Here is a 15,290-nt window from a genome sequence, read left to right on the forward strand (position 1 = left end):
GAGTGGTAGGAATTTTAGTTGCTAGTTTTGGTTTAGCGAACTAAATGGACTAGTATGGGAATACTGTTGGGGTTTCATATAATGAGCAGTTTCGAATTCAGATTGTCATATTATATCAGGCACAGGTTTTGGAGTGGAGGATCAAAGGGACGTCATGTGGTGTAAATGCTAACTTTCATGCTGTTAAGGATTGTGGAGGATTTCATTACTTGTCTTTGTTTTGGCAATTTAAATAATATAGTATGAGAGGATGGTTTGGGATATCTAGTATAATGTATTTAGTTCATATTTCTGGCTGATCATTATAACAGGTTATGGATGTTAATTGATGAACTATTTAACTTCTGTTTTATCAATTGTATGGATGTGGATAATATAAATTGTTTATCAATACTTTAACAATTTATTTGGGGGATTAATGATTATAATCATATACTGGATGCATAATAGGATCCTAATAATATCTGTTTTCTAGTATGCTGGTTTCTGGATTTATTTGATGTTCTAATGAATGTGCATCGTTTATGGATCATTTGCATTATATGTACCGGTATGGGACGGTGACATATCAAGGATGGATTAAATCAAAAAGCTAAGTCCTACCCCTTCTTACATTCGGAATGGATTAACTAAAATAGTTAACTCCTACATGGATACATGTCCTGTCAACTAAAACAGTTGAACGACATAATGGATGCTTGTTTTATCTTTCGGCATTAGGAAGGAATTTATATATATATTTATGGTACTGTGATACGAGCTTGAGTCTCCTGATCACGGTTAGGGTGCGTATATCGCAAAGGTTGAGTAGCTAGATATAGCAAATGTTCCCTGGTAGGTCTAGGTACTTGGCCGCTGAAAAGCGTGTTTTATAGGTCACCTTCTACCCAGGCTGAACTATGTTATAGGCTAGTGAGCATCCTATAATGTGTATTTATATATCTATAGACTATTGTAGATATTGCCGAGCTATCTAGGATGTATCTGCGTATCGGGTTTATGTACGGATTGTAGTAGGATGGAACTTGCATGTGGGCCTGACCCACCTTTTTTTTTTTAGGTGTTCGTGAGTACCAGGCTTAGGGTTTGATCGTGGTGATGCAGATACAGTCACTCACTCTTCCGACTACATAGGATTTTCTTTCTTATTTTGGTTTTGGATTTTAATTCTGTAAATGTTTTACCAGTTGGAAATATTAGGGGTCCACTAGATGGATTCCCGAGTTATACGGATTGGAAAGTTTATTTATATTAAAACTTTTATTTTGGAGGTTTTACAATTAGAATTCTTTTCAGCGTATCATTATTTTATTCTTAATTCAGTTTTATTCTTGCTTGTTTATATATTGATTGTCTGGTATCCCTCGGTTCTGTGTCCGGACTTGATCACCCGTGGCTCTAGAATCGAAGGGTATCACAGTTGCCTCCACACCGAGAAGTGGAGTTTACTATTGACTTGATGCCCGGTATCGCGCCGATTTCTATAGCACTGTATCGTATGGCACCAGTTGAGCTGGAAGATTTGAAGAAACAGCTTAATGATTTGAGGATGAAAGGTTTTATCCGACCGAGTGTGTTGCCATGGGGCTCACCGATTTTGTTTGCTAAGAAGAAAGATGGTTCTTTGAGGGTGTGCATTGATTATCGGAAGTTGAATCATGCCACCATCAAGAACAAGTATCATTTGCCAATGATAGATGATTTATTTGATCAATTGAGGGGAGTCAGTTGTTTCTCGAAAATTAACTTGAGGTCTGGCTATTATCAGTTTCGGGTTAGGGATAAGGATATCCCAAAGACAGCGTTCCGTACACAGTAAGACACAATGAGTTCCTTGTTATGCCTTTTGGCTTGACTAATCGCCAGCGGCATTCATGGACTTGATAAACCGCGTCTTTCACGATTACTTAGACCAGTTTGTGGTAGTTTTCGTGGATGACATTCTTGTGTACTCACAGACTCGAGAGGAGCACAAGGTCTATTTGAGTACTGTCCTACAGATTTTGCGAGAACACCGATTGTATGCCAAATATGAGAAGTGTGAGTTTTGGCTACAAGAGGTGAAGTTTTTGGGGCATGCTGTTTCAAAAGGAGAAGTGTCAGTTGATCCATCAAAGGTTGAAGCAGTCTTGAATTGGGAACAACCCAATAATGTTTTTGAAATCCAGGGTTTCCTTGGTCTAGCGGGTTACTATCGGAGATTTGTGAAAGATTTCTCCCGTTTGGCAGCTTCTATGACCCGATTGACCCGAAAAGGAATCAAGTTTGTGTGAAATGAAGCCTGTGAGTCATCTTTTCAAGAGCTGAAGACAAGATTGACTACAGTTCCAGTGTTGGTGATACCTGAGCGTGGCTTGGGATATGTGATTTATTGTGATGCATTTCGTGATGGGTTGGGATGTGTGTTGATGCAGGATGGTAGAGTAGTAGCTTATGGGTCTCGACAGTTAAAGACTTATGAGTACAACTACCCTACTCATAATTTGAAGTTGGCGGCAGTCGTGTTTGCCCTGAAGTGTTGGAGACACTATTTGTATGGTGAGAGATTCGAGGTATTCTCGGATCACAAGAGTCTCAAGTACCTTTTCTCCCAAAAAGACTTGAATAACAGACAGAGACGATGGGTTGAATTTCTGGATGATTACAATTTTGATTTGCAGTATCATCCGGGCAAAGTAAATGTGGTAGCAGATGCCTTAAGCCGGAAATCTCGTGGAACTTTAGCCAGATTAGCTATTCGGAAATGGAAGATGCTTAATGATCTGGCAGAGATGGGATTGTATTATGTTGACGACGATGGTTACAGCGAATCGGTATTCTTGTTTAGTCTTGTGGCTCATCTTACTCTTATTGTAAGAGCGATTGAGTCACAGAGACAGGAACCGGATTTCGATGCCATCCACGCTTTAATCTCTAGTGGTGAGACAGTGAAAGATTGGACCTTGCATGCAGACGTGGGTCTACGGTTCAGGGGTTTGTTGGTGGTTCCCACAGTTTGTCGGGAGGATGTCTTGCGGGAGTTTCACACTTCCTGCTTTGCAGTTCATGCAGGTGGTACTAAGATATATCACAATTTGAGGCATCAATATTGGTGGAATGGGATGAAGAAGGATGTTACACAGTTTGTGGCTAGAAGCCTAACCTGTCAACAGGTGAAGGCCAAACATCAGAAACCGACGGGGTTATTGCAACCATTGCCTATAGCGCAAAAGAAATGGGAACATATTGTTATGAATTTTGTGACAAGTCTTCCAAAGTCACGGAGAGGCAACGAGGCCATATGGGTCATCATTGATAAACTGACCAAGACGGCTCACTTTTTACCTATTAAGGCAACAGATGATGCAGAGGCACTTGGTAATCTTTACGTGAAGAAGATTGTAAGGTTACATGGAGTTCCAGTAACCATTGTCTCAGATAGGGATGTGTGATACCCCCGGATTTCCGAATGCGAGTTGGCCAGGCCCACGCCCGAATACCCGAGGATATCAAAAAATAAATCGGCAATAAACGAACACAGAGTACAAAAGAATAAAGAAGAATAAATAAAATGCTGACAAGAAACTAAAATGATAATCTAATAATAAACCTCATAATATATTTCTATTAATTAATAAACTCTTCTGATACAACTGATCCTCTAAAATACAACTTGGGAATCCATATTGTGTGGACCCCTAGAAAATCCAAACTAAACAAATGACAACAATAATTGTCTAAATCAGGAAACTGAATCATAAAGGAACTCCTATGTAACATTGGAAGAATGAAATAGATTGATCCCCGCTCAGCACGAACAACTTCTACTCTTGACGAACACCTGAAAAATAATGGTGGGTCAGGCCCACAAACAAGTTCTACTCTCCTACAGTCCAAGTAGAGATCCGATACACGTATACATCCTAGTCAATCCAACAGTAACTAGTAGTCCGTATATATATATATACACACACTAAAGGAACCTCACTAGACTATAGGGTTGTCTCAACCTGAATAGTAGGCAACATGCAAAACGCACATATAGTGGGCATGAGTACCTAGACCTACCAGGGTACACAACTACACTATATCTAGCTACACATCCCTGGCGATATACGCGCCCTAACCACTGATCCTGAGACTCATGCTCATATCATGGCACCATACTTATATATATATAATTTAGTAACCATCCTATCCAGTATAAATTAATCTTCCATAAGTCATTCAACTTGTTCAGCTGACCTGACTTGAATATAAGTAGGACTTAACATTTTAGTTAATCCATTCCCTTATATAAAATAGGTAAGACTTAAGTGATAAATTAATCCGTCCCTAAAATGCCACTGTCCCATACCGGCGCATTAAACCACACAATCCAACAATTAATGTAACGATTAAGGAAATACATCAAACAATTCATAAATAACTATGATAATATGATATCAAGTTATCACAAAATATAAATGACTTATTATTTATTTAAGCTTCATGTATCATATGTCCTACACAAACTGAATCTTATACATTATGATATTTTATTATACCGTCAAATAAGCATTCTCCATATCCAATTCGTTTGTTTAAAATATTCAAATAGCAAGCATCATTATGATTGAGTCTATTTATATTTATTTAAACCCAAACCTTGTTTCTATTTAATGTTTAGGAATCCTAGGCATGTTTCTACGTTCCATTATTCCACAGATATGAAAAATACATAATTTAAACATATAAAAATTCACACCGAAAATCAAATCAAAATCATGCATTTATCAATTCATAACACAAGAACAGATATGAACCAATTTCATAAAACCTATGTTCTAATCCAATTAAACATGTATAATTATTTAATTTTATGTGTTTAATAAATCCTGAAATTTCCTAGGCATATACAGAAACACGAATCAAATGGAAAAAGATAGAAGAAGAACTTGCCTTAAACTTTCGGATCGAAAGTTACACTTCTTCTTCCCTGATCTTCTCTCTACAGGGTTTTTCTCCTCCTTCTTTCCTTTTCCTCCTTTCCTCTCTAACTCTTTCTCTCTCTAGAATATATCACATGAATATTTCTAACCCCCTTTTACAACCTATAGCTATATATTTATAGGCTTAATAAAATAACCATAACCCTTTTCCCAATCCAAGTCAACTTAAAAAAATAAATATTAAAAAGGTAAGTAAAATATGTTACGTATATAATTTATGTATATCTTTATTAAATAAATAAATTATACACATCCCATTATTTATTAATGGATTATCCAATAATACTTAAGTTACCATAATATTATAAAGTAACTTAAAACATAACACGTATCAAATTTATGTATATTTTTATGATTTAAATATAAAACATATACATCAGATTGAATATTACTACCCAAGTTACCATAAAAGTAATTAATAAATTATTTTTCCTTTTATATATATTAAAAAGGTAAGTAAAGTATGTTACGTATATAATTTATGTATATCTTTATTAAATAAATAAATTATACACATCTTATTATTTATTAATGAATTATCCAATAATACTTAAGTTGTCATAATATTATAAAGTAACTCAAAACATAACACGTATCAAATCTATGTATATTTTTATTAATTAAATATAAAACATATACATCAGATTAAATATTATTACCCAAGTTACAATAAAAGTAATTAATAAATTACTTTCCTTTTTATATATATTAAAAAGGTGAGTAAATATGTTACGTATATAATTTATGTATATCTTTGTTAAATAAATTATACACATTCCATTATTTATTAATGGATTATCCAATAATACTTAAGTTATCATAATATTATAAGTAACTTAAAACATAACACGTATCAAATCTATGTATATTTTTATTATTTAAATATCAAACATATACATCAGATTAAATATTACTACCAAAGTTACCATAAAAGTAATTAATAAATTATTTTCCCTTTTATATATGTATATAATATATATCTATATATATATATATGCACAACCATACATGGGTAATAATCCATACACATCTAACCTCATATCCAAGTAGTCCATGGGACCCAGTTGGTTGGCCCATTACTACTAACCATAATCATAAAAGAAAAATAAAATAAAATAATAAAAGAAAAGAAAATATTTAATTTACAATTAATTAAAACACCATTTAAGCACATAATCTAATTAAACAATTAACACATAGACAAATACAAATAATACATAGACACATAATCAAATAATCAAGTAATACATTATTCAATTAAACACATAAACAATTAGTCAAATAATCAATTAAATAATACAATTAAAACAAATAAATAAATACCGAGACTATCCTTTTAAAATTAGGGGTATTACATTGGATGTCAAGTTCACTTCGAAGTTCTGGGAAGGACTTCAAGCAGCGTTTGGCTCAGCGTTGCATCTTAGTACAACATTCCATCTACAGACAAATGGCATCGAAGCGTATTATCCAGATCTTGGAGGATATGCTTCGGGTATGTGTGCTTGACTTGGGTGATAGTTGGGAGGATCACCTTCCGCTTATTAAGTTTGCCTACAACAACAGTTATCAGGCGAGCATCGAGATGGCTTCATTTGAGGTGTTGTACGGTAGACCTTGTAGGTCTCCAATTTGTTGGACTGAGGTGGGCGAGACGGCCGTCTTAGGACCCGACATTGTACTCGAGACTACCGAGAAGATTAAATTGATCAGACAGAGATTGCTCACAACTCAGAGCCGACAGAAGAGCTATATAGATAGGCTCTCCACAGAAGGGTTTGATGAGGTAGGAGACCATGTTTTTCTGCATGTGTCTCCACAGAAGGGTTTAATGAGGTTGGGAAAGAGTGGCAAGTTGTCGCCACGATTCATTGGACCGTTTGAGATTTTGGACCGTGTAGAAGAAGTTGCCTGCAGACTTGCTTCGCCACCACAGATGGACAGGGTTTGCAATGTTTTTCATATGTCGATGCTACGAAAGTACGAACCAGATCCATCTCATGTGTTAGATTGGGTTGACGTGGACATTGATGAGGATGTCTCCTATGAAGAGTGACCAGTGCAGATCCTTGACACACGACAGAAGGTGTTAAGGGGCAAAACAGTACAGTTAGTGAAAGTTCTTTGGAGACACCACGGAGTCGAGGAGGCTACTTGGCTGTTCGAACAACAAGTTCGTTCCAGGAACCTAGAGTTGTTTCCATCCCTAGGTATGGCTTGATTTCGGGAACAAAATCCTTTTAAGTTGGGGAGATTGTGATGTTTCTAATTTTTAGCATTTTTCATTTTTCTGGAATTTTGTTGCCGCAAGGGCATTTTCGTCTTTTACTGTTTTGCTTACCGGACACTACGGGGCATGCCGGTCGTGTCTGAGAGTTGTTTAGGACATTTCATTGAGTCCAGGACTCTTTGAAATGTAAAGGTGATTTTTCTTTCCATTTTTCAATTTTTCTGGAATTTTGTTGCCGCAAGGGCATTTTCGTCTTTTACTGTTTTGCTTACCGGACACTACGGGGCATGCCGGTCGTGTCTGAGAGTTGTTTGGGACATTTCATTGAGTCCAGGACTCTTTGAAATGTAAAGGTGATTTTTCTTTCCATTTTTCAGTTTTTTCGGCCGGACGGTCCCGTGTGGGACCCACTGCCAGTATTGTTGCATCCGGGGATTTTGATTGGGTCCATTTGCACTCCATGCATTTTATTTGATGTGTCTTATGTGCATTTTATATAGTTGTGTATATGCATATGTATGTGGTGTAAATTAAAGACAAAGGAAAAAGGAAAAATAAAAAGAAAAATGTGGGACCTACCATTGGCATACAAAAAGGCAATGAGACCATGTTTGGTCTCCATTTTCCTTCTCTCTTCCACTAGTCTTCTCTTTCTCCCCTTTATCTTGCTTTTTCTTTTTCTTTTTCATTTACAACTTCAATCCTAGATCTCTCTCTCTATACTTGGTATTTTTAAGTGCCGTTTGCGGCAAATTGAAGCCCACAACGAGGCCTACGAGTTGATAGAGCCAATCTTCATTTGGCCATCATTTGGAGGATCTCAAATCCTAGGGTTTGAAGTGTAAAATTGGGGGTTTTGCGTCATTTTAAGGTAAGGGTTCTTAATTTATATTTTTCTTATTCCTTAGTGAATCATATCTCATAAAGTGTTGCAAGCATGTTTAATTTGAATGACAAGTATCTTAAAGATCTTCTAAATGTTGTTTAGAAAATGCATGATTATGAGTATGGGTTGTTTAGTGTGAAAAGCATGCTTAAATATGGATTTGTTATGTGTAGTGTGTGAATACATTACTCTAGATGATGAATATGGAATATGTTTAATTGTGTAGTAAAATTTCTCTAAATTCTATGACCTTGAAAGCATTGGACATATACATGTGCATATCATTGGGTTTTTCATGAAGGGAATTGTTTGAAATGAAAGAGGGAATTTTGGGGGAAATGTTTTTAATGAATTGGTTTTATGAAAACTTGGTCTCTGTGGGGTCACCAAAGGGCCGGAGGGTTAATATAGCCTAGAGGAAACTAGGGAGATTGCCCTAGCGTGGTTGAGCTAGCTGGGCTCAAAATGACGCCGCGGGGGTACCAAGGGTCAGGAACACTAGCCAATCATTCTCTCGTGTCGCTGCGGGGTCACCAAAGGGCGAGAGATATTAACCGTTTGAAAGTGATGGTTTTGAATGTTGAAAATGGTAAGTAACATTGGCATACATTGCATTCCATGACATCTCATTATTTATATTGAGATTAACTGTTGTGTTGAGTTTTTCCGATATAGCATGACCCCGAATTCTATTTGTTCTATTCTTTGGTTAGGTTCACGGGGACACAAGAGACGTATCTTAGGCACCATTTACTGAGCTTTACGCTCACCCCATTATTTAACATTTTTCAGGAACCAGTAAAGAAGTAGTGGATGCCGATTTTCCACAAGCGTGAGGATGACTAGGAGTTCATTTTGTATCTTTTGTGTATTTCCATTTTTGTAAAGTCTCAAATTATAGTAAAATGTAATTATTTTTGTCAACCATGGACATGTATTTAAACCATAACACTTGATTGCAAATGTTGTAAATCTGGGACTAAGTGTACACTTAATGATGAATGGGAATGGTGATCATATTCTAGTCTATTATTGAGGTTACTTAATTGTGTTTCATCATATTTTGATGCCGTGAATTCAGGAAGTGGTTGGAATACAAGTTTGGTGTGAGTTAAAAGGGATAGTAGCCACATTCAGTGATCATTCCAGTGAGGTACAAGGCCCAGAGACATGCTTCGGCCGGCTGATCTTTTCCATCAGCCAACCGAAACTCCAAGTTCGGCCGACCGAACCCTCATCGTTAGCCGACCGAAACGCCTATAGTGAAAGTCCCGAGAGCCTGTAAACTTCTTCACCGGTTCGGCCGACCGACCATGTAGGTCAACCGGCAATCATGCCTTGGCATCCGGCTGATGAAGGCCCATCAGCCGGCCAACTGCCCCTTTTAACCTAAAATGTTGACCAGCATTGTAAGCTTGCACCCTTGAGTATTATGAGCTCCGGAGTGAGTCTTATGACAGGTTTGAACATAGGAAATGGAGTGTATGACCTAGTTGACCTCGGGTTAGGGCAAGGACCCGGTAGCAATCCGAATCCACTGATTCGGGTCATTACACGCTGGAGGAGCGACTTGGAGGGGATTGGGTTCGTTGGGGGAGAAGTAGACCGATTCGTGTGACCACGAAGCGGTCTCTCTGAAGTAGTTATGGAGGAGTTCCAGCACCTGGAGTCGCTGAAATTGAAGGGAAAGCGACGGGTTGTGATGTTCAATCTGATATCGGAGGATTAGGGAGGGCACATCACTCCGTGGGTGCAGGAGATTTCCATTTCATATATATTTATGTATATATTTAAAGGGAATTTATTTCCACCTCAACACCGGTTGCTTCTTCGCCAACAGCCACCAAACGTGAATCAGACCTGAGGCAGTCAAAGATGGAGGGGATGACTCGGCAGCGAGGCAAAGAGAACGAATTAGGAACGGGTTATACCTGAAAATTTATGGGCAATGTTCAACTGAATTTAATATTAATTTATGACACGTGTCATACCCTGATTGGGCCACGTACTCAGGTTAAACAAACTTCATCCAACCTGGGTTGGATGCAAGTATTGTCCAATTTTTATATGCTCCTATCACATGGTACAACTTCATTCTCGCAGACTACTGACATCATACTTCCTGAATAAAATGAAGTTTATACGCAATAAAAATAAAAATAAAAATAAAATAAAATAAAATAAAACTAAATTTCTCCATCTATGTTTCACCAAGAAAAACACTAACAGAGACAAAGAGAGACCTGAGTGGCATCACGGCGAAGAGCTACCCTCCACACAAACAGCTTTCAACTGTGCCCCATTAAAATCATGGGTGGAACGAACTTTATCAATCATGAGAAATGAGATACTTCAAACTTTATGAAAGGACTGCAAATCGCATGAGTGTAGGATCCAAAATATCAGCTCTATTTGTTGCAGCTATCACCTGCAGTTCACCAGAATACGAAATTCAGATAATAAATTAAGTGAACAGAATTTTTATTAGTTATGTAATGGCACATTTGTTGGTGGGATCTGAAGCATGGTTCAAAGATAATGAATCTGTAAAGGCACCTTTATACGTTCATCGCTACTAAATCCTTCAAGCTGATTGAGTAACTCCAACATTGTTCGTTGAACCTCTATATCCCCACTTACTTCACTGTATTGAAACAAAGAATTACAATGAATTAGTCCCATTATGACACAATTACCCTCTTTAAGTATTCAATCCCAAATTCCATTACACCAAGATTCAGAAATTGGCAAGGCAAATTAAGTAAATTTCAAATAAAATAGAGATATGGCATATTGTCGAATCGCTTTGTGCCTATAGCATCAATTTCATCTATAAAAATAATGCAAGTAGATTTCTCCTTCACGAGCTGAAAAGCATCATGAACAAGTTCTTCTTCAATTGTAAAAAATATTTACTATTGAAAATAATCTATAAAGAACATACCTGTACAAGTTGCGGACCTGCTAGCTTAAGAAAAGTAGCATTGGTTTGGGCTGCACATGCACGGGCTATCAAAGTCTTCCCATGTAATACCCCTAATTTTAAAAGGATAGTCTCGGTATTTATTTATTTGTTTTAATTATCTTTTTTAATTATTTAATTAATTATTTGACTAATTGTTTATGTGTTTAATTGAATTAGGTATTACTTGATTATTTGATTATGTGTCTATATATTATTTGTATTTGTCTATGTGTTAATTGTTTAATTAGATTATGTGCTTAAATGGTGTTTTGATTAATTGTAAATTAAATGTTTTCTTTTCTTTTATTATTTTATTTTTTTTTTTTTTTATGGTTATGGTTAGTAGTAATGGGCCAACCAATTGGGTCCCATGAACTACTTGGATAGGAGGTTGGATGTGTATAGATTATTACCCATGGATAATGTATGTATATATATATATATATATTATATACATATATATAAGAGAAAGTAATTTATTAATTACTTTTATGGTAATTTGGGTAGTAATATTTAATCTGATGTATATGTTTATTTAAATAATAAAAATATACATAGATTTGATACGTATTATGTTTTAAGTTACTTTATAATATTATGGTAATTTAAATATTATTGGATAATCCATTAATAAATAATGGAATGTGTATAATTTATTTATTTAATAAACATATACAGAAATTATATACGTAACATATTTTGCTTACCTTTTTAATATTTTTATTTTCATTTTTTTTTTAGTTGACTTGAATTGGGAAAAGGGTTAAGGTTATTTTATTTAGGTTGTAAAAAGGGGTTAGAAATATTCACGTGATATATACTAGAGAGATAATGTTAGAGAGGGAAGGAGGAAAAGGAAGAAATGAGGAGAAAAACCCTGTAGAGAGAAGATCAAGGAAGAAGAAGTTTAACTTTCGATCCGAAAGTTTAAGTTAAGTTCTTCTTCTATCTCTTTCCCTTTGATTCGTGTTTCTGTACATGCCTAGGAAATTCCAGGATTTATTAAACACATAAAATTAAATAATTATACATATTTAATTGGGTTAGAACATAGGTTTTATGAAATTGGTTCATATCTATTCTGGTGTGATGAATTGATAAAACGCATGATTTTTATTTGATTTCTTATGTGAATTTTTACATGTTTAAATTATGTATTTTTCATATCTGTGGAATGATGGAACGTAGAAATATGCCTAGAATTCCTGAACATTAAATAGGGATTAGGTTTGGGTTTTAATAAATTTAAATAGACTCAATCATAATAATGCTTGCTATTTGAATGTTTTAAACAAACGAATGGATTTAATCTTTTAAAATATTTTAGCAATTGAGATTAAATGTGTAGGATGAATTGGATATAGAGAATCCTTATTTAATGGTATAATAAAATATCATCATGTATAAGATTCAGTTTATGTAGGACATATGATATAGGAAGTTTAAAGAAATAATAAGTCATTCCTATTATGTGATAACTTGATATCATATTTATCATAGTTATTTATGGAATGTTTGATGTATTTCCTTAATTGTTACATCAATTGTTGGATTGTGTGGTTTAATGTACCGGTATGGGACAGTGGCTTCTAGGGATGGATTAACTTATCAGTTAAGTCCTACCTATTTTATATAAGGGAATGGATTAACTAAAATATTAAGTCCTACTTATATTTAAGTCAGGTCAGCTAAACAAGTTGAATGACTTATAGAGGATTAATTTATTATATAAGGGAATGGATTAACTAAAATGTTAAGTCCTACTTATATTCAAGTCAGGTCAGCTGAACAAGTTGAATGACTTATGGATGATTAATTTATACTGGATAAGATGGTTACTAGATTATATATATATAAGTATGGTGCCATGATATGAGCTTGAGTCTCAGGATCAATGGTTAGGGCGCGTATATCGCCAGGGATGTGTAGCTAGATATAGTGTAGTTGTGTACCCTGGTAGGTCTAGGTACTCATGCCCACTATATGTGCGTTTTGCATGTTGCCTACTATTCAGGTTGAGACAACCCTATAGTCTAGTGAGGTTCCTTTAGTGTGTGTATATATATATACGGACTACTAGTTACTGTTGGATTGACTAGGATGTATACGTGTATCGAATCTCTGCTTTGACTGTAGTAGAGTAGAACTTGTTTGTAAGCCTGACCTACCATTATTTTTCAGGTGTTCGTCACGAGTAGAGGTTGTTCGTGCTGAGCGGGGATCAGTCTACTTCATTCTTCCGATGCTACATAGGAGTTCCTTTATGATTCAGTTTCCTGTTTTAGATTGCTGTCATTTGTTTAGTTTGGATTTTCTAAGGGTCCACACAGTATGGATTCCCGAGTTGTATTTTGGAGAATCAGTTGTATCAGAAGAGTTTATTAATTAATGGAAATATATTATGAGGTTTATTATTAGATTATCATTTTAGTTTCTTGTCAGCATTTTATTTATTCTTCTTTATTCTTTTGTACTCTGTGTTCGTTTATTATTAATTTGTTTTGATATCCTCGGGTATTCGGACGTGGGCCTGGCTAACCCGCATTCGGAAATTCGAGGGTATCACATCCCAGTCCCGGGAGGTCCATACAGAAGCACTCCTTTGGGAGGACGAATTCCTGGTTCCTGGAACCGTTCCTTGTGTGTCATCGGCAAAACAATAGCCTCAACTAATTCTTGGATCTGTCAAAAATGAGAATGAACTCCGAGTTAGAAGTAATTAATATATCAGGTAGACAAATATTAGAAAGTTGTATTCAGAGCATAAGAAACTTGCCTGCTTCTCAAGCCCTCCGATATCATTGCAGTCTTCAGTTGGTTTTTCGTCAACCTCCATAGCCTTGACTCTTGAATCATATTCAGATGGCAAGGTATCCAATATCAAATAACTATATTTGTTCACCCCAACCAAATCACCAGGCTTTAGCTTATCAGGATCAACCAAACCAACCACAGGCAGAAAAATTGTCTGCAATTAAGATGGAAGAATGGTGTTTCAAGATGAAGTTTGAGGGTTTTCAATTCGTCAACTTAATAGCACGAACAGAACATAATTGACAAATGATATTAATTAAAACATAAATTAAACAAATTTATATAACACTTCTATTTGAAAAAAGACGCAAAGATGCATAAGAACATGATGATTTACCTGGCGTGTAGACGTTTTCAATACAACACATCTACCATTCCTTTGTGAATCAAGATCAATATTTGCACCATCTTCCTCAGCCTCATCATCTGGATTCATTTCTAAAATCTGAAGACAGAAAATTTGCAGTGAATGACCAGAACAATATCTGCATATGTCATGACCTCTGCTTAAAACCTACACCACAGATTATTTTTGACAACAAAACAGATTATAAAAGCCCAGCTTTTTTTGGGTGAAAAAAAAAAAATTAATTATTACCTCCACAACGTTGCCGACCAAATAGGGAAGCTTCTTGTTGAGTTTTATTTTCTCTTGATTCTCCTTTATCTTTTCCTTGAAGGAATCCAAATCAAGAATCGATCTTTGCAACTCTTCCTTCAAACCACAGTAGATTCACACACAGATTGTCAAATTTAAATAAACTTTTTCAAAAATAGATGAAATCCACAGAATATGACAGAGAGGTCTTACCTTGAGCACTCGAATCTCAGTGCCTAGAAGTGGAGAAGCCCTACTAACATCATCTGTCGACATGGAACCAAGTTGATCATCTTCCTCAACCATGCGAGTAGCCATGATTGTAATACCCCCTAATTTTGGAACACGGATTGATCAAGTCCGCGCACAAAATCAAGGGATATCAAAACAATTTAAGTATTTAACAAGCACAGAATACAAAGATGAATAATAAAGAATAAATAAACCGCTGAAGAAAACTAATAAATAAATATTACTTAATGATTCTCCAACAATTACAATTCAGAAATCCCATAACTCAAGGACCCCTTAAAACATTATCCAATAATCCAATACTATTTAAAAGTACATAAGATGAATAGACGAATGACAGTCTCCCAGTTGCGGATCCTCAACCTCGAGACTGGAACCTCTAATAACCTGAAAAATAAATCGTGGGTTAAACCCTACGAGCAAGTTCACTCTACCAGGCCTCTGAAAACCAATAAGCAGATCATCTCTGATCAAAACCAAACCTAATAAAGTTTTAACTTTAATAAAGCACGATATACATGTCTATATATAATTATATATACTATACTAATCACATCCATTAATAGGTTTATTAA

At 35.6% G+C, this 15,290-nt stretch overlaps 1 protein-coding gene and 1 pseudogene across 1 annotated transcript; one reads left to right on the forward strand and one right to left on the reverse strand.

Moving 5' to 3' along the window:
* Window positions 1-1,459: 1,459 nt before the first annotated feature.
* On the forward strand, window positions 1,460-7,026 carry LOC132301049 (uncharacterized). The gene is made up of 6 exons (XM_059798339.1): window positions 1,460-1,619; window positions 2,725-2,919; window positions 3,052-3,284; window positions 3,333-3,385; window positions 6,537-6,806; window positions 6,888-7,026. Exons 1-6 carry the CDS (start codon window positions 1,460-1,462, stop codon window positions 7,024-7,026), a joined length of 1,050 nt encoding a protein of 349 aa, XP_059654322.1.
* Window positions 7,027-10,150: 3,124 nt separating this feature from the next.
* LOC132299300 (26S proteasome regulatory subunit 6A homolog) lies at window positions 10,151-14,781 on the reverse strand (annotated as a pseudogene).
* Window positions 14,782-15,290: the final 509 nt, after the last annotated feature.

This window comes from Cornus florida, unplaced genomic scaffold, assembly GCF_030987335.1.
Source record: "Cornus florida cultivar Cherokee Brave unplaced genomic scaffold, ASM3098733v1 CherokeeBrave_3.0.0_Hap2_Chr03, whole genome shotgun sequence".
NCBI lineage: Eukaryota > Viridiplantae > Streptophyta > Magnoliopsida > Cornales > Cornaceae > Cornus > Cornus florida.